The 27,983-nt window shown below is 32.2% G+C and overlaps 2 protein-coding genes across 3 annotated transcripts in view; one reads left to right on the forward strand and one right to left on the reverse strand.

Moving 5' to 3' along the window:
- LOC145322133 (uncharacterized) overlaps positions 1 to 7,579 on the reverse strand; it is a 60,028-nt gene extending 52,449 nt beyond the window's left edge. Inside the window, exons 1-8 of the mRNA XM_080163928.1 lie at positions 7,527 to 7,579; positions 7,049 to 7,102; positions 4,720 to 4,750; positions 4,216 to 4,268; positions 1,817 to 1,862; positions 1,175 to 1,243; positions 762 to 851; positions 280 to 394 (exon numbers count right to left, since the gene is read on the reverse strand). Of these exons, the coding sequence (XP_080020054.1) occupies positions 280 to 394; positions 762 to 851; positions 1,175 to 1,243; positions 1,817 to 1,862; positions 4,216 to 4,268; positions 4,720 to 4,750; positions 7,049 to 7,102; positions 7,527 to 7,572 (504 nt within the window). The 5' untranslated portion in view covers positions 7,573 to 7,579. The remainder of the gene's footprint in view (positions 1 to 279; positions 395 to 761; positions 852 to 1,174; positions 1,244 to 1,816; positions 1,863 to 4,215; positions 4,269 to 4,719; positions 4,751 to 7,048; positions 7,103 to 7,526) is intronic.
- The window catches only part of LOC145321781 (uncharacterized), a 158,927-nt gene that overhangs the window by 59,884 nt on the left and 71,060 nt on the right, over positions 1 to 27,983 (forward strand). The window lies entirely within an intron of this gene.

The raw sequence follows: 27,983 nt of genomic DNA on the forward strand, positions 1-27,983 counted from the left end.
TATTATAATTTATATCTTTAAAAAGACCTGGGAGGGAGAAGTGATATTAAGATTTTTATTGCACTATTAACTAAAGTTTCATAATAACGTTTTCTTTTTCGTTGGCTTAACAACTTTTGGGTTTCCAAACATTTCAACCATGTAATCTACAAAATGGGTGTATTGTGTATCAATATTACGAGTGTACATTAGTTATCATTTTATATAGATATATGTTAAAACCTGTCATTTAGTTGCAGTTTGAATTTATAAAATTATTTGATCATTATTATAATTTACCTGTGTTATGGAACAACTAATTCCTCTGTATATTTCTTGATTATTAAGAATAGAAAATGTGGTGATATTGCTTCCTATCTTGGTATTTTCTGCTACTAATACAAACTTTGGCCCCCTGAACAATATAATAGTAGTTTTTACATGTAAGCCTAATTTACTATTAAGTCTCTGCGCAGTCTAGAGTCTCTGATTAAAGCTTTTTATAAAGCCTATAAAAAATTACGTCATGCTGGTCTACCATTGGTCAATTAAAATGTTTACTAGCCTGTCATTGGTAATTAGTCTGTATATTGGCATATCATTGGTCTTTTGTATTGTATGACGTCATTTTTTATGCTCACTATAAAAAGCTTCAATATAATGTTCAGAATTTTCAAAAGAATTTGATTTGTTATAGCTGCGTCTTCAATGAAAAGTTATATTTTTTATTATAACAAGAACAATTATGCGCATTTTCCAGCAGTACATGAGAATATTCTTACCTTATAAAGGCAGTGAGAGGTTCTGTGACATCAATAATAGAATTTATATGTGTAGATTCACCATTATTATCCATTAGATGTAGACCCAACCTAAAGATGAATAATGGATGATAATTACTATGTTCTAATGGCTTCGACCGAAGCATGGTTAGTTGAAAGAAGTATCTGCCTACAGGAGGAAGGGGACAATGGGCTGTTTATAACTTTAGTACTTAAAGTTTTACAATAACATTTTCTTATTCGTTAGCTTAACAACTTTTGGGACTTTTATTGAAATTTAATTAGTTGCTTGAGTGTCCAAACGTTTCAATCATAAATTATAATCTACATAAAGGTGTAATTTTGCGTATCATCATTGGAAATACATATAACTTTATCGGCCATTGTCTTATCACTTTAGATCCCTGATTTACCTGTATTGATTACCAGAACTGATGGCACCATTTAGAATAACATCTGCTGTACATACAGGGTAAAAACAACTGAAAACAAAATTATGATTTTTCTTTCAGGTTGGTTTAAGCTAACATTTGAGTGTGGGTTTAAATGAAAATAAAAAGGAGCTGATAAGTGATTGTCAGTTTAGTCGAAATGTCCGTATATCCACATATCTGAAAAGTTCAGGGGGAAACGTGTATTTCTCGGCTCCTATAAAAGATAGACGGCTGAAACTTCTTGTCAACATTCCCATTAATGTGGCACATATAATTACGTAAAAAACGTCAATGGCGGTCGTAATGTTTTTAGGCAAATTTTTAGCTACTTTATATTTTTAACAAATTTTCTATATTTTTGGTGTTTGGTATTCTTATTAAAAATTAAATTTCCCATTATTCTCGTTGATAAAAAAGACAGATAGCTTTATTTAAAAAAATATTACATTTTTAACATATCTTTATTTAACAAATGCTCTTTATTCTTTTCAGAATTCATACCCATGATTTTCTAGTGATTCGTTACTTATGGAAGTTGTCATCCTTGTTTGAAATTCAAACTAAAATAGCTTGGCGGGGGGGGGGGGTGAATTCTGGTTTGTGACTTAAAGAAAATGTTACCTTGTATTACTAATTTGAGCAATGTTGGAAGTTTTATTATTCTCGTCTAAAAAAGAATACATGAATATAAAAATAACATACAATTTTATTTTTTTCTGAAAAAATCTAATTTTAACGGGCAAATCATTGCTTGGTTACAGAGTAGCTTCGTTACCACTAACAATAAATTTATTATAGATGAATATTCCAGTCAACTACCTCCCCTAAAAAGCAAAGACTCTTTGGCTAGCGGATGAAAATTAATTTCATCTAACTTTGCCTTTTCAATTTAAGCTCTTAATAGCTTTTGCGTCTAATTTTCATTGTTTTTGATTAGTTTTTCACTGAATGGTTAAAGTGTCGGCAAATTTTGGGTTATTGTCAGTTTTATAATTTAATGATTATTAAAATATTTATTTTAAATCACTAAGCATGTTTAAAACAATGGAAAAAATCTATAAGGAAAAAAACGTAGAATGCGTTGTTTAAATTTGCTTTTTGTTCTTTTGTATAGATAGATTTATATTTTAGTAACTATCAGCTGACATTCCAATGACCCAATACAGTGAAAAAATTGCCGTCAATTGAGGTGCTGTTCCCCTGATCATTTATAGGTCTGTTAATTTATCCAGAAGGAAAGGGGCGATGTGGTAACGAGGGGATTTGGAGGAACTTTATTTTATCCCGCTACAAGGTTCACTTTATTAAAGTATATGATAATCTGGTGAAAGATCCATGTAATGATTAATCCATTTTTATATTGAAGAAAGAATTGGATTTTTACTTCAACAGAAACATGACTTAACATTTTCTAAATATATGAATTATTGATAATAAAGAACAGTTGTGATGTTAACCCTTAACGGTCGGGGGGGGGGGGGCGTTGAACGCCCCCCCATCCGGTTTTTTCTATCTCATTTTCTGTGTGTGAAAGATAAAGAGCCCAAACTGCTTGACTTTTTAAGTATGGGTATGACACATAACTGAGAGTTGGAATTTTTTGAATATCTCCATCCTAGCGGGCACAGGATACCAGCAAACCTGGTAGGGTCATCCAGGTAAAGAGCAAAAATATTTTTTTGACTAAAACAAAGCATTTTATCATACCAAAATACTAAAAAATCCTCTAGTAGTAATCCTTATATGAAATACAGGTGTTCAAGTCACTTTCAGGTTCCAGGTATGATCCTGCAGGTCCTGATCCTCCAGGTCTCCAGAAATCTTTAAAAGTCTCCTGTGGCCGCAATTTTTGACTTAGAGACTTCAAATTTTAAACTTAAGCTTTTCTGACATGTCTACATAACGTATTAAAATTTCATGAAGATCCGCCGCCGTTTTCCCGCCGACCGACGAAGGCGGCGGCTGGCAGCTGCCAAGTACAGCTGCGGCCGCTGAAATTTATATTTTGATATTTCAAATGTAAAATTTACATAAAGTTAAACATTTTCTGGAAAAAAAATTTTCTTCTAGCTTCAAAAATAAGAAAATTATAGCCGTTTGAAATTTTTAAGTAAAAAAAGACCTAAAAACAAAGGTTGTTAAATAAAAGGGTGAAGGAAGCAAAAATTGACTTAGACTTATAAAAGGTCGGAAATTCATTATCAAACAAGGGACTTGCACAAAAAAATTTAGCCCTCTAGCTCTTATAGGAACTGAGATAATTAGGGGGGGCGTTGAACGCCCCCCCCCCCCCCGACCGATTAAGGTGCGGCTAGGGGCCCGACTGTAAAGGGTTAATATTGTTCAGATTCTCCAAGATAATTTAGTCCATTCTAAACTTTTTAAAAAGGTTTGTTTATGAAGATGATAAAAATCCCTCCATATATTCTACCGCATGACGTAATACTCTGTGGAGGGACTTTTATCATCTTCTTAGTTTGTAAATGATTTCTTTCTTATATTTGCAAGCTTTTTTTACTTTTTTAGCTTCTCACGCCATAAAATTTGCAAGGCTAAGAATTAGGTAAAACTCAAGTACATCCTAACCCCACCTCCCAAGAGGGGGGGGGGTGGATGAAAATTATATGCAGCTATGTCTGGAACTGCATATAGAACAAAATCTATGAAGAAAATATTTAACTTCTTTGTTTAGAAGAAGACTTTTTCAACCTCCCAACTGTTGAAAATTCAAAAATTAAATCTCGTTTCAAGATAAAAAAGTCAGACATATTGCAAAACCATTATATATACATATATATCCTAAAAAATGAAAGGACTAAGACAAAAGATTGAACACTGTTATATGGCTAAAAAGAACATCTGCTGGATTGGAACCGGTTTTAGGGCATACTGAAAAATCATGTATCGTATCATATCCAGTTTCCTACGAATATAAAAACGTAAAATCATAACATTAAAACCAGTTTTGTTAGACCTTGCCTTCTATTCCCGGATTTTATTGACTACAATTAGGCTAGTACCTGTAATTTTGAACTGCAGGGGATAGTTATCGTCCGCATCTGACCCTCGTAACCTTAACAAAATATATTTAAAACTAACAATCTGTATTAGATTTAACTTCAAAAGCACAATTTATTTACAATAAAATGAAAACCCTCACATACCTATTATTACATAATAAGTATTTACGAAATAAATCTTTAAAAATGTTAGAAAATTCGTAGCAATATTTGTTAGTGTTCTCTTTCTCAAATAGTTGTTTGATAATTTTTTTTCTTCTAGCTATTAGTTTTTGTTTTTGTTAAAGTATTTAGTTTATTTTGCATTATTTCTATATTTATAACACTTTTAAGCTTTTATAGTGCCTATAAGAAATGACGTCATACAGACCATACTATGGGTCAATTAATATGCCAATGGTAATTCAGTCTGCTTATTGGCCTATCATTGGTCATTTGCATTGTAAGTCGTCATTTTTAATAAGCACTGTAACCAGCATCAACACTTTTAATTAAATCAATTACCTGTAAATAACAGTGCCCGACCTTGTATCACCTGAAAGTAAAAAGCATAAAATATTTAATTTCATCAGGGAACAGGGGCGTCCAAGCTTTTTGTTTTTTGGGAGGTAAAATTTGTTTAAGGGGGGGAAATGGCGCGCGAAGCGCGCCGCAAATTTTTTTTACTTCCCCCTCATATTTTTTAACCCGGGGGATAATTTGCTTAAGGGGGGGGGGGGGAGTAATAACCCCCTGAAATCTGTTGGCAGGGGTAAATTTCCCCCCCCCCAAAAAAAAAATTTACCCCCAGGGTAAAATTTTTTTTTTTTTTGGGGGGGGGTCAATTCTCCCTTCTAAATGGTTGTGGGTAAATTTTAAATGGGGGGGAGGGTAATCCCCACTTTACCCACCTTCTTGAACGTCTTTGTCAGGGAAGGTGAAAAAATGACAACTAAATTTTTCTACCTCCAAAATATACTTCAATAAGAACCTTTAATTGCTTTATAATATTTGGGGTGAATAAAAAAGGATTTAGATTGATATCAATTGGCCATTGTCCTTTCCCTCCCTAAATATGTATCATATAAAGTTTACTACCCATTAGTTTTGATATAGCATTTTCCAACATAAATCAAATAAGCAAATAAAAATGCCCCCATATTTTTAGATTCTTATATTTTGAGTTTTTCAAACCAAAACAAGACCCTCAGCTACAGATTTGAATTTACTTTCAATTTTTATATATCAATTTGTCGAATCCTAGTCAGTTTTTATTTTATTTGATAATATTCTTCAATTGTCTAATATTTATTTCTATGATATGACTAAAAATAAATATCATCTAATGTAAAAAAAAGTATTAAATTCCATTAGGGTTAGATTCAAAATAAAATATATTTATTAGGGTGGGTCGATTTTGGACATTTTTTTTCTGAGGCCAAAGCGGGGATCTGCACTTAATTTATATAGATATAATACACCTCTGGATGATTTAAAATTTATCCTAAGTCTTAAAACCGCTGACGACCAGACATTCAATTGTATAGCTATTTGTAAATGGGAGTCAAAAATTTATTTAATCAGAACTATGGCTTCATAGTGCTCCCTGGAAATGCCTTGAGGAGCTGAGTCAGGAACTTTTGTCCGTTTCAAAAAATCTCGTTCCTAGCCTGAGTAAATCTAAAAAACCTCTACAAATTGGACAATTCTCAATAAACCTTTAAAAATTTTGTTTTTTTAGTGATTTCTAAGGCTAGGAACGAGATATTTTGAAACGGAAAAAAGTTCCTGATTCAGCTCCTCAAGGCCTTTCCAGGGAGCACCATGAAGCCATAGTTCTGATTCAATTTTTTTTTGAATGTCGTCTTTGCATACTAATAAGTAATGAATTATATTTTTAAGTGGTCGTGTTCTAAAACTCAATTTTTTAAAATTCTTTTTCGGTCAGAAATGTTTTTAAGGTTAATTTTATCTGTTGCATATCCCCGCTTTGTCTAATTCCGATATGAACCCACCCTAATATTTATGACTAGGGGCACTTAAGAGGAGAGGGTCAGATGTCCACCCTTTCCACCCAAAGGTGGGGGGGGGGATTTTTTTCAAGGTATCATCTGTCCTGGGAGTTTAAACCTTCCCAAGCTACATTGTAATGGAGAATCATATCGGATCAGCGTTTAACAAGATCCTCCTTGCAGACAGACACACACTTAGACATTCTGTTACTTTTAAATAATCATAAATGCAACCAGGGGGGGGGGGGGGGTTAAAATGTTAATGTTATGATATTCAAGCAGTTGTATGTATAAAAAAATCAATAAGTTCATGAAAGGTTTTCAAGGTTAAAAACATAAGCACACATAACATAATGGTGAATATCACGAATTTTTATAAAGACAGTTTTTAAATAGCACAGCAAATAAAAGCTTGCAATATTTTTAGCAAGAAGATAAGTATATTATGGTACAGTAATATTGTGAAATAAATTTCAAGATAATATAGCTAATATATTATTAAAAATAGGCATTAATAGTAAACACTTATATTTCTACACCAGATTCTCATGTTCTCTAATAAAGTAAAGCTTGCGCCGGGCTAAAATATCGATTCCCCCTTTTCACTTACTTTACAGCATCTCTTTCCATCCTACTGGATGAACTTACAGGACAATAAATGAGTTTTATGTTAGCAAGTTGAATTGGCGCAAATTTTTTCCCTGTCATAATATCCACGTATATTCTACATCCATTAAATAGTCAGCAAATTGAACATTAAATTTATGAGAAAAAAACTATTTTGGACTGTTATATGAACATTCTCCAGTTTTGGAGGAGCCAAAAGTCCTAGAAAGTATCACCTGGTAATTTTAAATGTCTCATTGTGTTGGAAAGATCAAATACAGGTTTGGTTCCTACAAAAAAGAAACATTATAAAAATGCTAAACATTTAAGACTAGGTTCAAATGATTAATTCATGAAAATATAAATAAATATCAAGAAAGATGATTAAAGTCCCTCAACAGATTATGACGTCATACGATAAAATAACCAATGAGAGGCCAGCATAAATTTTACCATTGGTCAATTACAGTGTACTGGCCTTTCATTGGCTATTCTATCAAGATATATCATATCAAGATTTCAAAGAAACATTTTATGAGTACATAAAACTTGCGCTCTTTCTAATCTTTTTTGCTTCTAAAACTCCAGGCCTTTATTATTAGTTAAAAATTGTCTATAATACAATATAATGCATAATTTTTCTGTATGTTTCAGAACCGGTTTTAATCCAACGGATAATAATTGGTTTTGAAGCCACAATGGAAATATTTTTACCTGTGGATAATTGGAAGATAATAATAAAAGTGCAGTAACTTAACATTGTAAAAAATCTGTAAAATGAGAGTTAAAGGATTTTGTAGGTATTTATAATATTTACTTTATGTGTATTTACTTTCTTATTCGTGGAGATTTATTGGAAAAGACAATGTACAATAAATTGATGCATCCTCCAAAATATCAGTGGAAAAGTTTGGACACTGCTGGTTTGCGCAATCCAATAAAAAAATCCCCAAAGTTAAAAACTAACTACAGAAAAGGGTATAAGTTCAACCTAAGGCTAAGATCCCGCAGGATAAGATTATATGTCAAACGAGGATTAAAATGCATATGTTTTATTCAAATCAGGAAAAGTCCAGTATTTTTAGAAGGGTTTGATTTTTGCATCATGTGATCCTGCAAACTACTTAACTGAATAAAGTATCTTTTTTTTTAGGGAAACTTTATTAAGATTATGGTAATTTTCCAACTCTCACACAGTTAGTATTTGATCGGAAAAAATATATTCTCAACTCTTTGATTTTAGGGTATATAATTTTTATATCTAAGTTGGTTTTTAAAAGCGAAGCTTTTCTATAATCAGGGTCGGTCCGTCCGTCCGTACGTCCGTCCGAGATAGATAGCTTTTATTCGTTAATTTAGGCATGTTAGAATTGTCCTATTGATTTCAAACTTTGCATGATGATTCCTGTAGTAGTTGGGTACGATTTAGAAAGCAACTCTATAATCATTACCAGATTGTCCGTACGTACATTTTAAACATGTTGATTTTTCTACTTTTTTAACAACTAATTTTTTGTGATCTAATTATCCGTTTGATCTGATTTTTGGTTTATTGATTCCTGGGACAACAAAGAACAATATTTTAAGCGAAGCAACTCTATAATCAAGTCCTAAAAATGTAAGTATGCCCACTAACATTATCCTGTATCAAGCACTTTTCTTACAAATTTACTTACAATTTTGCTCCGACTCTTTCGATACTTTTATATTCTGATTATTCAGTTCAGACACTATACAAGTGTTAATGTCCGTTTTTCCTACCGTTTCAGTGCTTCGCTTTTATGGATGTTGTCATCCTTGTTAGGTTATTTTCTTTCCCTACACCTTTGAATAAAGATCTCCTAGATGCTACCAGCGCAGCTGCTAGTAAATCTTAAATTAATATGGTTGAAGTCTGGAGGCCCAACCACAGATGGTATGCAGTTTAAATGCATAGACAAATTTTAAAATATAACAATACTAGCGGCATCGCCCCTAGCCTCTAGGGGCTTTGCCCCAAGAGGTGATCAAAAAAAGTTAAGGTGAAATTCGTAAAAAAAAGGACCAAGGATATCTCCTACAAAAAAAATAAAAAAAATAAAAAGGACCTAGGATATCTCCTACAAAAAAAATAATGGGGGTGGATTTTTTGTTTTTGGGAGATTGTGGGGTCCCACCCCCCAAGAAAATAGCATAAAACCCCCACAGGACCAGTAGGTATATTCCCTGAAGAGTAGAATCCAATCGGTTTAGTGGTTACTAAGATCTTAAGCTTCAGACGGACGGACGGACGGACAGACATCATTCTACTTTGTATTATAGATTAAAATATCATATAATTTTTAAGAGAAATTGTAAGATTTTGTACTTTTGAAAGTTGCATTTTTTGTCTGAGACATCGACATTTGATATTTTCACGTATAACCATGGATTCATTGATATGACAATGGGCTTTAAATTGCTGTTCCCCTGAATATTTTTGTTTGATAGTGTACAGGAAGGAATAGGACAATGGACTGTTTATTGAACTGGTCCCCAAAGTTTTTGATAACGTTTTCTTATTCGTTAGCGTGACAACTTTGTTGATTTTTATTAAAATATGATTGAAGGATTCATTAAGTTGAGTGTCAAACATTTCATCCAATAATTGTAATCTACAGAAGAGGGAATTGACCCTCCATCCCTGATGTATTGATGGAATAAAATCAATTATTCAACAAGGACAAATCTTCTACACATGTGTAAGACTAGCAAATTCTTTTGCGATCATATTTAAATTGTTTAAATTGATATAGTCAAATATAAGGATTGATTTTTTTGTAGTTTATATGTAAAAATTGAATAGCAGGAAATTGCCATTTTTTTATAAAACTTAGTACGACGTTAAAAATTTTGCAATCATAGTTTTAAATTGTTTAGTTTTATGCTCCAAAATAAACATTGATAACTTATTTATATTTTTGTATTGAAATCTACCAATAAACAAGAAGGACAAGATAATATATTAGAATCGGATAAGCCCTAGTTGAAAGGATACTACTCAAGGCTTAGTAGCTGAGACTCTGACCCTTATAGGCAATGCCACCATTCACCCTATGCAGTTTAAGTTAATAAAAAAAAAATTTGGTGGGTACTCTAAAAGTGCTTTGTTGAATACAGAACCCCTCCCCCTCCTCTTTCTAAATAAAATTAATGTAGAGGGGCTTCTTCGTTTGTTGTTTAATACTTTAGGTCAGATAAAGTTGTGCTATATTGAATAGGCCCGCTCGATAGGCACTTTGATGGAAAGCTTTTTTCGGATAAAATTTCTTAAAAACAGCCTAAACCCAGCCTGACTGGAAAAAAATAGTGCTTTTTTTAACGAAAATTATATGATGACAAAAATTACATTTCGGATATCTTAATGAAACAACCAATAACAAAATTTATTTACATGCAAAAATTTACTTTAACTTTTTATTTTTTGATTCCTTTTTTTAAAGTAACTAATAAATAATATAACCATGTACATCACTCAAGGTTGTCTATATAAAACTATCCAACTATTTGGCATTTATATTTCTCTCCCCATTCAAACTATTTCCCTCTAGCATTAGACAAAGGGGGGGGGGGGGCGCTATATTCCGTAACCAAGCTACGTATAATTTGCTTTCCTCGTATATGCTTGCCTTAATTTCGCGGTTTTATTTCCTTATATTTCTTTAAATTAATGAAACAGTGTCTTTTGGGGTTATCTTAGGATTTTTAGACCAAACACTTTTTTTGTTGAGTTCTATCAAAATATACGTAAGTTTATTTTTCAATGTTATGTTAAAAATTTGAATCGTTGCTACTGTAAAATTGATATTGATAATGTTCGTTGGACTTTTGAATAATTTAACCTTCAGTTTGAAAAGAATATTTTTATTTGCCATAATAACATAACAAAAGAATATTTGTCTACTTTTATGCATTTCACTATTTGAGCACTGTTAATCAAAAAATAATTACATATATAATCATAAGTTATTGTATAAATAAACAAATCTTTAAAGTGAATTAATAAGGAATTTATATGAATCAGAATAAAAAAGGGTTAGAAATTTTACTGGTCTGTACCTTAAGATTCATTTAACAGCCTTACAGATACAATTTGTATGATACATTTACTATGTATTGTCAAGTCTAAATATTTATAAGATGATATCAAAGGCTTTGTTAATATCTAAGAAACAATAATGTAAAATTGGAGGTAGAATATACGTGGATTTTATAACAGGTTAAAAAATAGTCGTCAATATAGGTTGATATTTCCCTTGTCATTTATTGGTCAGTTCGTTCATCCAGTAGGAGGGGAGTGTAGACGGTGGAATGGGTCTTAAGTTACACTGAGTACATTATAATCTGGTGTAAGATCCAAGTAATAGTAAATCATTTAAAACCATATCTATTCATCATTGCTTCTCTTGTGGGAGTTTAAAATTTGTAATTGTTTTCTGTAAATTAGAATGCTGTAAATTAGATTAAAACAAGTAAATAACTAAATTGGTATATTAAGTAAAAATATTTTACTTTGTTAGAAAGGAAGAGGACGTACAAACATTTCAACTAATAAATTCAATTTACATACCGGGTAATTTTGTTTATCATTATTTGTTTATGTATATAAATTTATCGTACATTGTCTTATCCATTTCGAATCCTATACTTTGCGTATTTTTTTTGTAATGGCAGGTGAACTATTTCCAACTTTCCTTATACTATGTTGTTTCAGGAATCTAAAGGGATAAGACAATGGCCGATAAATTGATGTGCATCCCTAATGATGATACACAAAATTACCCCTTCTGTAGATTACAGTAAGTGGTTGAAACGTTTGGACATGCAACTTATTGAAGCAACTAATCAAAGTCCCCAAAGTTGTTAAGCCAACGAATAAGAAAGCGTTATTACAAAACTTTAGGTACTAGTGTAATAAACAGCCCAATGTCCCTTCTTTCCTGATATTATTTAGTAATTGGAAAATTGATGAATCACATATTGATGAATGTTTAATGTATACAAGAAAACAAGGATGACAATATCCATCACGGGTAGGCTAAAAAAATTCCAAGTTATTGAAAGCGGTTTGCACAGCCTTAAAGTCACATGTCTTGGCATACTGTGGATAAAAAAGGCCCTTTTTGAACAAAATTTAAACAATTAGATTATGAATTTTTTAAAATAGCGAAGTACATGAAAGTACTTTAATTTTGACAGTAATTATAGCATAGTTTAACAGAGCCGTCTGCTAATATTGATTTTCTTCGATAATTAACCTTTTTATTCGGCCTTTTTGCTCCATATTTTATACACTTTCAGTTAAAGAAAGAAATAATGGAACATTATTTCTAATAAGATTTTTTTAAAGCAAAGATTTTCAATAATTATGATCATTCTGTCCTTCTGTACGTCCGGAACGGTTAGGTCTTTTCGTTGATTTAGCCCTGTTAGAATTGTCCCAAACTTTGCTTGAAGATTTCTATAACAATTTTTGATGTGATATAATTATCTTATTGGTCGGATCTTTATAATACTGATTCCTATTACAACAAGGTATAATCAAGTACTACGGATGTAAGTATGTCCTTAAATACTATCCCTTATTTAAGCAGTTTTGAACAAATTTACTTACACTTTTGTTTAGATTTATACATATATTCTGATAATTAAGTTCTAACACTCTACAAGAGTTAATGTTAGTTTGACCTACAGTTTCAGATCGTTGCTTTTATGGATGTTGTCATCCTTTTATTAAATATTTCTAGCACAGTTAAACTGACGTAAGGACGACACTTCTTGTAGATACTTATTAGTTAATAAAATTACAACAATTTTTCTGTTAATTTACTAGTCCTTAAATCCTTATACAGACACCAATTTTTATGTACCATAAAACGCGTAAATATTTTAATACAGGGATCTAAAGGGATAAGACAATTTGATAAAGTGATGTACATTCCAAATGTTGTAATATAAAAATACCCCTTCTATAGATCACAATTAGTGAACACACTGATTATAACGTTAAAAAAAAATTAGCCAAAGAGAGGCCATTATTGACCAATGGTAAAGTTTATAGTGGCCTCTCATTGGCTAATTTTTTTTACGTCATAATCAGTCCGACACTTTTACTGTGTTCCAATTAGTGGCTGAAACGTTTGGTCATTCAAGTTAATGAACCAACCAATCAAGATTCAATATTAGTCCCCAAGGATGATAAGCCATCAAATGAGTAAACGTTATTAAAAAACTTTGGGGACTGGTGTAATAAACAGAACAATGTCCCCTACCTCCCTGATTATAATATACATATTTTGAGGCCAGTATCATATCCAATCATGACACATATATAGTATGCATTGTATATTGTATGTACATACATATATACAATTAGAATTATACCAACTTGGGTTTTCAATTGTTATTATCGACTTTTTTGATATTATATTATTAACCAGCGGATGTCTCCCTAGCATCTAGAGGCCTTGCAGAATGGCTAGTATGATAGCTTAAAACCATCCCGAAACTTTAATCTGAAAATGAAATCGCATAACATCATTAGGGAACCTATGTGAAGCTTACCTAAAAAAAGAGAGAACAATGTGTGTTACTAATAGCACTATTCCATGCCATTATGACTCTTTTGTTGATTAAGTAACAGCTACAAAATTTGGCAGGTTTATTTATCTGTGGGGCAATAACGTGGAGTGGTTACAATATTAAAGTAAAGGAATAGAGGGGGCATGAACTATAAGTAACTCTATCCGAAGGGCCATATTTTGTATTTGGTTTTGAAACCAGCAGATAGCGTTGGAAATATAAACACAGCTAAGTCCCTACAAAAGAAAGCAATTTATTAGTAGACGATAAGAGTCTCCACCACCTGGGCCAGGTAGTTGTCTGGATCATATATCTATAATTATACATTTATTGTTACAATACATATAATTTACCCTATACTTATAAGTATTTTAAACGCATTATTATACGTAGTTGTTTTTATAAAGTGATTTATTTAGGTTGGAAAATCAGTTTACAAGCAATAAACAAGAAATACAATACTAAGGGTGGGATTTATCTTCGATACTGTAACAAAGTTAAGTAATATCCAACAAAAAAAACAACCCTTTGATTGTGCGACCTTTGTCTTAGAGGTCCAAAGTGTGCATGATAATGAGTTGCGCATGTTTTAGGCCAGGGCATTCCCCCTACTCGAACTATTTATAGCGCACACCTGACATTGCAGCAGTGGGAACCATTTTAACGTCTTCAGTTAAAACGCGGTGTCGGGCCGAGATTCGAACCAACACCTTCCCGACAACCAGCGGATGCGCTACTTGTTACGCCACAGTCGCGGGTAAGTACTTTCAATTACCTTATGAGGTCTAAAGGTAAATTTGTCAACCTTTACACAAAGCCTATTAACACGATGGCCTATGTATAAAGGTGAAAATTAGGACACTATTTTAATAATAATAAAACTTTCTATGAATGAGGACATTTCATTTTGAAGGAGGTCAACGTTTGCAGCATATACTTGACTTACTATTAGTGGTAACAATTCAGAAGTTGTTACTTTTGTAATTTATACTAGCGAGTTTGTCTTTAGCCAATAGGGGTGAAATATCCGCCCCCCCCCCCCAAATTTTTTTATATTGAAAAAAAGTTTATTTCTAGTTTACTTTAAATCCATTTTATATTTTTTTCTAATTTTAATTAACCCCTCTATGAATGATTTTATTACAAATATCTTAATAGTGTTTTGTTTTGGATTTGTTCTATGGAAAATGTGTCGTGCTTGTTTGAGGCAAAATCTTATTAAACTGATATGAATCTGTTGCAACAAATGAAAGAAGTTGCATGTACAATTTAAAACAAGGATGACAACATACACAAAAGTCTTGCAACAATTTTAGGTTTAGAATTAATTTAGAAACAGAGATTATTTAAAAACTATCTAAGCCCTGAAAGCTTTACAACGTGTCTAAAAAAATCAGCCATGACGACATAAAAATGAGAGATGAGAGGAGAAGTTGGAATGAAACCCCCTAAAAAAGAAATGAATAATCACTCATGTTTATGACGTAACATGGCTGAATTTTGAGACACTTCTCAAGCCATTTTAACGTTATCACTTTTAAATCATAATTATATAGAGGATACGCTAACAACATCGTTTTTATCGTCTAAAAATTAAATCAATATGATAATAATGATTAATAAGTGGATTTTGCTTTGCTTTGTAAATTATTCCTAATTGTTAAAGGAATCTTCATTCATAGTTTGAAATTATACTAAGATGCCAATGAGAACTTCCGGTACGGACGTATGTATGGACATACGGACACGTCCAAATTGTTTTGCTTTTAATAATTAAGTAGGTCAAGAACACGAAAAATGAATTGTTTAAAATTATAATTTTATTTTAAGCTTATCCGTCGGCATATCAACCTAATTTTCAACCATTAAAACCGTAGAATTCAAAACAGTAGGACACATAAAAATGTTAGGATAAATTTAATATTTTGTTTAGTAAATCTTCAAAAACATTTTTCAAAAATCCTCTAATTGCTTTAAAAGTTAACATCAGAAATAGAATATTCATGGATATTGTTTAGTTTACGGTAAAATGTTCCTGGTTACTATTGAAAATAAAACTATGAACTGCCAAACGGCTGATGGTACATGTCGTGCCCGCACTCCGTGTTAAGCGGGATTTATAATTGATCAATTCCAGATTATTTGTAGGGCTTATTTTGTTGGTTAAGATTTTGTATGAGCAAAATCTATCTGTTAGGACGTTAGGAGCTTTTGAAGTCCATAGATTTTTTAAGATAATCGTTACCAGGAACATGTGAGCGTGAACTGAACTAGATTAAAAATGTGTATCCCTAAACAGAGATTACCTAATAATTACAATTTAAAACAATTCTTTTCTATGCCTTCTCAAAAACTAAAAATGAATATTTGATGAAAATAAATATAATATACGTATGCATTGAAAAAATCGCATACTATTTCTATTTTTTTCCAATTGCATGATTCTAAAATGCATTTATTGCATAAAACAATTAGGTAGGTATATGATATAGAAAACTATTCTAAATTTATTTCTTATCAGAACAGCTTCTTTATAAACTTATGTCGAATATCAAAGTTAACTTACTATACTTATATAAAAAATGCCAACATAAATAAATTTTTACTTTTTCTTTTTATAATAAAAAGGAATCCGTACAGTGGTCGATATACCCCCCCCCCCCCCCCTTAGACACTTCTTTGGGCATAGCCGCTAGTGACAAATGAACTGTCTAACACAACAACTGTACTGATTGTCATCAAACTTTATTTCATAAATTTAAAATAATTTCATGTTTTTTTTGCTTCGTTACTTGTAGACATATTTGCCCTTGTGAAAAAAATATATTTTATTTTTCTATTTGACAAAAAAATATAAAAACTCTTACTTTCAATAAAAAGTTTGTACTATATGATTATAGTTTTACTACTGTAGATTTGTAGATATGCCAAGGACGCGTGGTAAAGTTATTAATCCCATCGTATTATAGTCAGCTTTCCGCGGATATTGATATGACAGTTATAAGATGAAAACTAATTTTGTAAGCCCCAAGTGGCCGAAGGCAAGGGCTATCAAAACTTGTAATAATTCTATAATTTTTATTCGTGGAAAATTGCCTTTAATTCGATGCTGTACATTGTTCTTTCAGTATGGTTGAGAACCGGTTCTAATTTAGCGGATATTAATCGGTTTGGAAGCCTTACTGGAAAAACTTTTCCTTATCCGCCAGTCATTCAGCCAGACATAAGAACAAAGTATGACTTTAATATTATGTTTTCATAATTCTCTAAGTTTGACAAATAAAAAAATTTCGTAGATTTGATTTACAGTCATGTTATTTTTTTTATTTTCAGATTAATTTTGAATGTTAATTTGACTAACGAAACCTTTTACATATAATACAATTCTTTGGTAGTTTCTAAAAAGACATATAGCTTATTGTTTGTTTAAATCTAGTTTAAATCCAATAGAAAAGAAATGAATTCTATTTCAGGTTGATATCTAATATTTTATAAGTAAAGGAATTATTTCAATGTTGTTTTATAAAGTTTCCTAATTTGTTCAACAGTCTATGACAAAGTTAGACAACATTTACATGGATTATATTATCTAGGTCAAACCATAACCAACAAATGCAAGAAATGTTATTATGGGAGGGGGGGGGGGGGGGGGATTGTCTGCCCCTGCTATGAGTGCAAAGTGTAGGTAAAAACTAAGGCTCGGTGGTCGCAATTTTTTGCAGTTGATTACAGGTAAAGAACGTTAAAAATCGCGACACTCCTTAATTGAAAACGCGTTTTAAATGCACTTAAAATTTCTCCTGCTAATGAAAAATTTAGCAAAATAAAGACAATAAATTGCTTTAAGAAGGACAGCTGTTAAATGTTTAACTTTCTTTATTTTGAAAAAACTAGTAGTTATTTTTACGACTGTGGATTCCAAAAAACATCTTTAAAAAATTCAAGCCTGCAGAATGTTTTTATACGACTGGAACTTAACAAAAACGACGGTCGACTGCTGAGCCCTGGTATAAATACAAATAATAATAATATAATATGAGGTAAAAAGAATTCATCAGGGAAAATTTGGTAATGAGACTTTTCCATGCAACTTTAGACTAGGCTCGGGGTTGTGGAGCTTTTCCATGCAACTTTAGACTAGGCTCAGGGCTGTAGAGCTTTTCCATGCAACTTTAGACTAGGCTCAGGGTTGTTGGGCTTTTCCATGCAACTTTAGACTAGGCTCAGGGTTGTGGAGCTTTTCCATACAACTTTAGACTAGGCACAGGGTTGTGGAGCTTTCCCATACAACTTTAGACTAGGCACAGGGTTGTGGAGCTTTCCCATACAACTTTAGACTAGGCACAGGGTTGTGGAGCTTTTCCATGCAACTTTAGACTAGGCACAAAGTTGTGGAGCTTTTCCATTAACTTTGGACTAGGCACAGGGTTGTGGAGCTTTTCCATACAACTTTAGAATAGGCACAGGGTTGTGGAGCTTTATCATGGAACTTTAGAATAGGCACAGAGTTGTGGTGCTTTTACATGCAACATTGGGTTGTGGAGCTTTCCATGCAACTTTAGACTTGGCACAGTGTTGTGGAGCTTTTCCATGCAATATTACACTAGGCACAGGGTTGTGGACCTTTTCCATGCAATAATGAACTAGGCACAGTATTGTGGAGCTTTTCCATGCAACTTTAGAGTAGGCACAGGGTTGTGGAGCTTTTCCATGTAAATTTTAGACTAGGCACAGGGTTGTGGAGCTTTTCCATGCAACTTTAGACTAGGCACGGTGTTGTGGAGCTTTTCCATGCAACTTTAGAGTAGGCACAGGGTTGTGGAGCTTTTCCATGTAAATTTTAGACTAGGCACAGGGTTGTGGAAAAATTATTTTATAACAATTGAAATTTTTAATTATGTTGGTGCAAAAGCAGCAGAAAAGTTAAATTATAGATCCCCTTCACTGGATTGATTGCAATTACTCTAGCAGCAGTAGTCTTAGAAACCATAGTTCTCAACTTATAAGTTTTATTTACTTAAAAACCATTGCTGACAAAAAAAATTATATTTTCTTTATAATTAAATTTGCCAAATCTAGCTTAATATTAAACTTAATTATGTACAGGTTAAATAATTTGCACAAAAAAAATATTTTCTATGTTGACAACCATGACGTCATGTAATCATTGTTATAGACCTTTAATTTACGTCTAGCTCTTGTTATTCCTTTCTATGTCATCCAAGTTAGCCATGGATATAGAGGGATAAGACACTGGTCGTTAAATTGATATACATCCCCATTGATGACACTCAAAAACCCCTTATATAGGTTACAATTAGTAGTGCTAATGTTTGGACACTAGACTTAATAAACCAACCAATAAAAATTCCGTGAAAGTCCCTAAAGTTGTTAAGGCAACAAATAAGAAAACATCATTATAAAACTTTAGGGACTATTGTAATAAATAGCCCGATCTCCCCTCCCTTCCTGATGTTAGCCCTGACTTATATTTTGTGTAACCACATTAATCAAACTTATGCCTATCGGAAACTTTGTACCTTTCCTCCAATTACATCAGAATATTTTTTTATTTTTAAAGCAAAGGTTTTCTATAATTAGGGTCGGTCGGTCCGTCCGTAACGGATAGTTTTTTTCATTCATTTAAGCATATTAGAATTGTCCTATCGGTTTCAACTTTGCATGGTGATTCCTGTAGTAGTTAGGTACGATTAAGAAAGCGTAGCAACCTATAATCATTACCAGAATGTCCGTTTTAAACATGCTGATTTTTTTTTACTTTTTTAACAACAAATTTTTATGTGATCTAATTATCCGACTAATCTAATTTTTGGTATACTGATTCCTGGAACAACAAAGTACAATATTATAAGCTAAGCAACTTTATAATTAAAACCAAATGCAGATTTTGAAATAAAGACTTAGAGTGGATGGTTTATCGATTGTCCAATGACCCAATCGATATATGTATAATTAATTGGATGTTTCATCAGATTTTCACGTACTCTAATATAGTGGTACTCCCAGCTGGCTAAAATAACTTTACCTCCATTGAATACAACGAACTGACTAATAAATGAGGTCCAAAATATTAACCCAAAAGACGACAAATTTTCCTCTGGCAATATATCCACGTACTCCATATCCATTAATGACTCATCCCTGTTTTATTCAGATAATACAGCCGAATTTGTTTAGGTTTTAAGTGCAAAGTTTTATATGAATCGGACCATGAACTCATAGATCTATTATTTGTAATCAACGAAGTCCAATTCCTCATTAAAAAAATCTTATCCTATTTCATAAAGTTAAGGAATTTCATTAAGGTTTTTGTCTTTTCCTAAAGATTCTTGAAATTACCAAAAAAAATTGAATGTGTATTTAAGGAAGCCTATAAAAACAGAATACATACATAAATTTACATCCACATTTTTAGGGTAATTAAGCTTTAAAGAACAGGCTTCCATTTTTTAATGGTTTTTTGGTCTTCATGGATTGATGAAAATAAATTTTATACTGATGTAATATCCCTGCTATGGTAGTATACTGGCCATAAAATGCCTTTGTATGAAATTAACTTTCCTTAACAAAACAACGCTAGTAAAAAAGCACTATTGCATTTGCATTAAAAAGAGAATTCATGTCAATATCCTTTCTGCTGCGAGCGGAGCGTTGATACACCCCCCCCCCCCCCCCTGTAACGTTTTCTGTAGCGAAGTTACACCATTAATAACTTTGTATGTCCCTCCACCTGTCTTTTCCGTCCGAAAGTTAGATTTGCTTCGTTGTTTTTGGAGATGCACAGCACATTGTAAAAATTTCGCTTATCTATTGTTTTCTTTGACTTTGTGATATAGTTATTTATACCGCGTAAAATTTTTTCCAGGTGCTATCTACTTGACTTCTTAATTTTTTATAACTAATGGCTTCTCCCCTATACACCTCTAGAAAAACTTGAGGTGTATGGGGGGGGGGGGGGTTACACCCATTCAAATTTAGTTTTAAAGTGAAAAAAATCTTTGGGGGGGGGGGTGAGTGGCGCTTTCTCTTTATCGGGTGGAGGTAACCCCCTTAAAAATAAAACTGCCAAGGACCTATGAGATGCTACATATTGGTTCTGCGGTTAGCGAGATCTTTCAGTACACAGACAATCACAAACATCCTATTACTTTTACATAGGGGTGTTTTATTGATGTTGCCTTTAGCAAAGGGGTTGATTATGCTTGACTAACAAATTTAGGGATATTAACACTTTGCATTAAAAAGAGAATTAAGTTTATGGTTTATAGGTTAACTTTATTACCTCTTTGTTTTAAGGATTTCTAAATAAAGTAACATTGTTTGTTTTTGCTACGTTGATGCAGGGATCTAGAGGTATAAGCTAATAGCCAATAAATTTATGTACATCCCCAATGATGATGAAAAAATTACCCCTTCTGTAGATTATAATTAATGGTTGAAACGTTAAAACACTCAACTTAAAGAATCAACAAATCAAAATTCACTAGAGCCCCCAAAGTTGTTAATCCAAAGAGTAAGAAAACGTTATTATACATAAAACTTTGGGGACTAGGGTAATAAACAGCACATTGCCCCCCCTCTCATCTCTCTCTCTCTCTCTCTCTCTCTCTCTCTCTCTCTCTCTCTCTCTCTTTCTGACGTTGATGAAAGTGTAGTTTTTATACATTCTATAACGTCTGTCAGTATGGCAAAACGTATAGCTTTGATCGTAGGGATATAATAGTTCTATTTATTTAAAGCCTTTTATGAATTTTCCTTATTTATCCTTATATAAATGTAAAATTATGTATGTCTATTTATGTGTGTGTGTTTGTCTGTTGAGGAGGATCTTGCTGATTCCTCAACCGATATGGTTCTCCTTTACAGTGCAGTTTCTTCATACATATGTCATGGAAAGATCTTTAACTATTTTGTGGAGGTTAACTCAACCCTCCTAGGAGAATTTACCCTGGAAAATAATAACCCCCAATTCAACTTTTTAAACATTCGATTTTCCCCCGGCACCTTCCCTTTAGAAGTGCCTTTAGAGGCCTTTAGGGGTGTTGCCGCTAGTAAGGAATAAACTTGGTCACATTGTTCTATAATGCATATTTTTTTAAGGCATGATTAGATTGACTAAAAGACAAACATTATCACTTTTAAAAACAATTTACATAATGTACCTTAAATTTAGTAAAGTGTAAATAATTATTAACACATTGTTTGGTTTAAATGTAAGCATGATGATATAATTTATATTTACATCATAGATAGCGACATTTTCACTTTACTAACATGTGCGTCAAAAGATGTATATATTTTTCATATAAACTTGATTTACTAAAATTTCACCCTTGCATTATGGACCTTAGACAAGCCTATCTTAATGGATATAAAATATATGTGGATATTATGACAGTGGAAAAATTGTCGTCAATTTAGGTTGCTAACGTGGACATCCCATAATGGCTAGTTCGTTCATCCAGTAGGAGGGAAGAAGATGAAGTAAATGTGGTGGTAGATGGTATCAAAAAATCTCCTTAATAGCCATTTTTAACAATTAGCTCTTTTCGTTAATTCGGACATGTTAGAATTGTCTTATCGATTTCAAACTTTGCATGATGATTCCAATTACAGTTAGACACGATTTAGATAGCGTAGCAACTCTATGGATGTTGTCATTTTTGTTGTTTAATATAGAGTATGATATAATCAATAGTAAAGTATATGTATGGTTTTTTTATCATGTATAAAGTTTATCGACCTGAATAGGTAAAATAGGAAATAAGTAAATGGGGGGTGTGATACAAAATATCAAAAATAAATCTTCGAGGAATTTTTCGAAAAATAATTTTAATAATAGTTTTTTGTTAATTTGAAATTATATATTTCAACTCTAGGGAAAATTTTTTTTAATTTGTTTGTTTATTACTTTAGGTCAGGTTAGATTGGGTTAAATTAGGTAATAGGTAGTTCCGCAGAGATAATGCACTGCAGGTATGGGCCCCGAAAGGTGAAGTCACTATTGTTAGCTGTAGGACTTTCTAACATATCCTATTAATGGAGTAACTATGCTCTTAATAATAAATCTATAGTATAAATATATAAGCAGACAACTACCTGGTTCCCCCTGTTGGGGACCTTTTTCGTTCGCTAGCAAAATACTTTCTGGTTTTTTTTAGCGACTTGGCTGTGTCAATATTTCCGACGCTATTGGTTGATTTTCAAAGACCCAATTGAAAGTCGGACATAAGGTCCTTGGGAAGGGGACATGCAGGTACCCTTTACCCCTTTATTGTTATATTCTAATCTTTTAAAAATGCTAAAATGATTGACATTCGCTACTTATGCACACTATGATTCTTTTATTGAAAATTTGTATCACCCAAAATTTTCCATCATCACTAAATTGGGGGGGAAATTAAAGAAATATAGTTGTTAACATGCAACCCAACATAAATACATACAATATCAGAAACCTACAGTCAATACATTAAAAACAAGGACATACATGTCAATAAAAAGGCAAACAATGTTTAGTATATATAAAAGTAGATATGTAGCGGACAGACCTATATGAAAAATGGCTGAGCTCCCCTTAATAATAATGTGCTTGTAAATATAAATTTATTTTTAAGGTAAACCATGATTATAACTTTGTAATATATTGTGCTATTGATTCCTTCCTCCCAAAATATATAATAAGGAAAGGAATCTATTATCATCTTATTTAACCCATCCTAATTCTGTAAATATTGATCTCTCTCAGTATTGCTGTACTTAAGTTAAAAGAAACTTGTATATAAAATCCTAAGCGAAGCTTCTCTTTAGTTAAACTGAGTAACGTCCGTTCGTCGTGTTCTGCCGCTCGCCTTTAGTATTAAGGTTACATGCAAGATATCTCAGAAATCGCTGGTTTGATTTTAAAAGCAAACATTTAGTTTATATTGTAAATACATCACGGAAATCTTGCTTTAAGAGAGAGAGAGAGAGAGAGAGAGGGAACAATGGTCTCTGTATTACACTAGTCCCCAAAGTTTTATAATAACGTTTTCTTATTTGTTGACTTAATAACTTTGGGGACTTGAACAGAATTTTTATACGTTTGTTTATTAAGTAAAGTGTTCGGTATTATCCTCTTAGAAATTTTTTTTCAATATAATATAAAAGAATTGAACTCCCCAAAGGCTTTTAATACAAATATTAATGTTTGTTTTATTTTATGTAGGTTAAAAATAAACAATTATCAGTTCGATAATAGACATGTTTAAGTGAGGCTTTTATTAACAAGAACAGAATAAATTATAAAAGCAAACCAATGCAATTACGTAAAAAGTTTAGCTCGTAATCCAGATAACTACCTGGATCCAGTGTTTCGTCTGCTATCAAATTGCTTTCTGCTCTTTTGAAGCGTCTTGCCTCTGTTAATATTTCTGACGCTATTGGGTTATATTCAAAGATCCTATTGAAAGTCGGCACAGGGTCCACGGGTTTGGGACATACAGTTTTTTATCCCTTGCTCCTTTATTGTTTTACTTTAATGGGGAAATACATGGTTTTTAAAGTCTTTGGGATGTTAAAATAACTCAATTATTTGATAATTCCTAACAAAAACGATTATGGTATTAGGTCAAGCAACACCGATAAGACAACAAACTAATTTTATAGCTTGACATTTTATTTAACTTTTAATCGCCTCCCTATTGACTAAGGCGGTTATACTAGGGATCTAAAGGGATAAGACAATGGCCGATAAATTGATTTTCGTTCCCTATTATTATACACAAAAGGTTCCCTTTTGTAGATTAAAATTAGTGGTGGAAACGTTTGAACATTCATGATTCTAAATCAACCAATAAAAATTCACTAAAGTCCCCCTAAGTTGTAAAGCCAACAAACAAGAAAATTATAAAACTTTGGGTACTAGTGTAATAAACAGCCCATCGTCCCCTCTATCTCTGTGTCTATACTATCATATAACTTATATATGGTGTTTATAATTGGAATTTGACGTATGTACCCAAATCATAGATAGCTTTGCTGTAAGTGCTTATAAGTGGGGACATGACAATCATTTTATGGAGTAAAAAGTAATTATTATCTATTTATATTAACTTTTAGCATTGTTCCACTTTTGTAAGCAAAGCTACTCTTCAGTATATTGTGTATATCCATCCGTCCGTACGTCCGTAACGGTTAGCTAATTTTGTTAATTTATTCTTGTCCTGTCTATTTTATACTTTGCATGATGAATCCTATAATAATATGGTACGATTTAGGAAGTGTAGCAACTCTAAAATCGTTACCAGAAAATTAGGGGTCAGGTGGGTTAGAATTCCCCCTCCCTTTGTATTTAATTTTTATTAAATATACGGTTAGGTGTGGGGGAGAGTTTCAGTGCTCGATAGGCACTTCGAGGCACCGAAAATTGTAATTGAAAAATTATTGACTCCGTATCATTTGACTTTTATCAATTATTTATTTTGTTAAAGCGAAGTTTTCATACATTGCCTGCCAGGGAGTTTAAGGGATAAGACAATGTATGCAACATATTATATGTTGAATAAAATTATTGGTTTAAAAGTTTGGACACTGCAAGTTTAAACCAACTAATCAAAATTGAATAAAAATACCAGCAGTTTTTATATCAACCAATAGGAGAACTTGCTTATTGAACATTTGGTACTTTTATAAACAGATCTATAGTATAGATTTTTATACAGACAACTACCTCTCTTCCTTTTTCAATGACCTTTTTCGTCTGCTTCTAAATTATTTTCTGCTACTTGGCTGTGTTGATATAAGCGACACCATTGGTTGATTTTCAATGACCAAATAGAAAGTTTGCACAAGGTTGATGCGATGGGAAGATACAGCTGTTTAACCCTTTCTCCCTCTAGTGTTTTACTCTATTCTTTTATAATTTACAGTTCAATGTCCCTCCTTCCCTGATCCATTGACCTCAATATATTGGGTATTCAGAGAAAGAGATAGCTATTTCAAATCATTTATAAAATTTCTTGATAATCTTTTTATTTAGAATTAGTACACAGGAAATATTTATCTTAGCCAGAAATAATAGTATAAGAATTTCAGAAGTACCCTACTAGGAAATTTACCTTATATTATCATTATATAATTATACTCATTGTAAAATTGTATTTTAATAAAACAAGGATCACAACATCTATAGGTGATAGTAAATCAGAGAAATCGTCTAAAATGATAAAGCTACCTTATCCTCATATAAACGACTAGAATAGTTATTTATCGCATTTTATTATAAACTTTCTGTGGATATAAAAATGAAAACGCATAATTACAATACCAGTTTTGTTAGCCTCGAGGGGGCAATGGCACGGGCATACAAAACTGGTAATGTTATTGTGATTTTTATTTTAGTATTCGTGAAAAATTGTCTGTTATACGATGCTGTACATGATTTTTTAGTGTGGATGAGAACCGGTTCTAATCCAGCGGATATTAATCGGTTTCGAAGCCATGCTTGAAATTTCATTGTATACTGGCCTCTCATTGGTAAACTTTATTGTATGATGTCATTTTTGTGGTGCAACTTTATGCTGTCTCGCTCGGACCATTAAATTAAGATATTTGAAAAACAGTAGAAAAAGATAAGTTCAGCTAAAAAAAGTGCTTCTTGAAGATTAAGTTTTAGAATGTATGTCTATATTTCTCTTACTTAGTAAGTATGCATACATTAATATTGAATATTAATAATAAAACCTAAATTGGTTTTTCATTGAAAATTATAAAACTGTGTTTCACTTCCTGTCATGTATTGTATTACTAGCGGTTGCGCCCCAAGCATCTAGGGTCTTAGTATTTTAAAGGGAAGGAATTGGCAGAACAATATCCTAAGGCCATCAAAAGACTTAAATCATATACAAAACATATCCAAAAACCATCCTGTGGCCTATGTGAAACTTCCTTAAAATCGAGAACGGTTGCGTTTCAGAAATTCTTGAAATCCTAAGCCACAGATAAAAACCTTCCTACTTTATGTAATGACTCAACAAATACACACAGAAGCTAGTAGTCATGAAGAAGGGGGTGTATAACAAAGGTAGTAAGACAAGAGAGGTAATGTCTGAATGAGCCAAAAGGAGAATTCTATCGGAACCTACATTAAATCTAATTGGTTGAAATTGTGTACGCATAATATTACGAACGCATGTTTTTTTTCATTTCATACATAGATAAAAGTCAGCTGTAAACAATATCATTTCTTAGTACAAAGCTTTACCGAATAAAACTTACTTGCTCAAAAATTTCGTCATAAATGAGAAAGCTTCAAAAAGAGGTGGATTCTTTAAAAAAAAAATTAGGCTCGCTACTCGCTGGTGAGGCAAAATAATTTTTGTAAAAGATCCTCAAAAATCGCATACAAAATCTAAAAAATTAAACATAATCTTAAAAGGGTTTTAAGCATATGATTTTGTTTAATTTTTTTAGATTTTTAATAAGCTTTTGGATGATTTTTCACAAAAATAATATTGCTTCACCATCGAGTAGCGAGTCTATTTTTTAAAAGAATCCACCTCAGCTTGAGTCGAAAGTAAACAATACTATCGTCTGCTAATAATGTTCCTTTTAAGATTTCGAAAAATCGGGTCAGAAGCGTAATCTAGATATAGTATGTCTATTGGGTGTATTAACCAAAATGACAAAAATAATGGGGCACCCCTAACCATCCCACTTGCCAAGGGTTTAAACCCCATTCAGTTTGTTGATTATGCTGGGTTTGGACTTCTAGTAGGTTTTTTTTACCCCCCCCCCCCCTGACAATAAAATAACACCTCTTTTGTTATGTGAATTGTTGATGTACTGAATTTTAGTTTCCGAAAGTGTTGATGTACTGAATTTTAGTTTCCGAAAGTGTAACTAGCATCCGCGTCTTATCTCAATATTTACTAGCTAAAAAAGCTTTAAACTTCAAAAAAAATCAAAATTTAAAAAATTAAAATTTTGAATGTATGTATAATGTATAAATCGTTTTTACATTATATTGCTTTTCCCATTGACCGGAGTAGCTGAAAATAGCGTTTGCAATAATTGGGTTATCTGTTGTACACATTTGGAAATTATTGAAGAAATAGGCAATCCATTTTCAGTTGATCGAATTGTTACCCCTAAACCCCCTTCGATTATGGTTTGAGATTGTGCTAGAGCTCTAATTACTTCTATTTGTCTTTAGAGTATCCATCCCAAGTGCTCTTGATTGTTTTTTTAGTTCAAAGAATTACAGTAAATTAGACATAACATTTTTTCCAAATTAGATTGTGAAGTTGCGTGATTAATAATTATTACAACTTTTTACCAATTTTCAATACTCCATTATTTAAATAGCTAGATGTGTGTTTACTAAGATCTTGTAAATGGTTAAACTATTTTTTTTTTTCAGAGAGATCTTGGCTTGCCTCAGTTTTAGTTACTCTGAGCAGCAGCCCACGACTATAAAAAAACACAGAATTCATCCACAACTGCGACTGTTTTGAGCTAAATTCAACCAATCCAAACCTTAGCCGAAGCTGTTCTTGTAAAAACGCGGCC

This window comes from Acartia tonsa, chromosome 6 (genome assembly GCF_053477335.1).
Source record: "Acartia tonsa isolate MP-2025a chromosome 6, ASM5347733v1, whole genome shotgun sequence".
NCBI lineage: Eukaryota > Metazoa > Arthropoda > Copepoda > Calanoida > Acartiidae > Acartia > Acartia tonsa.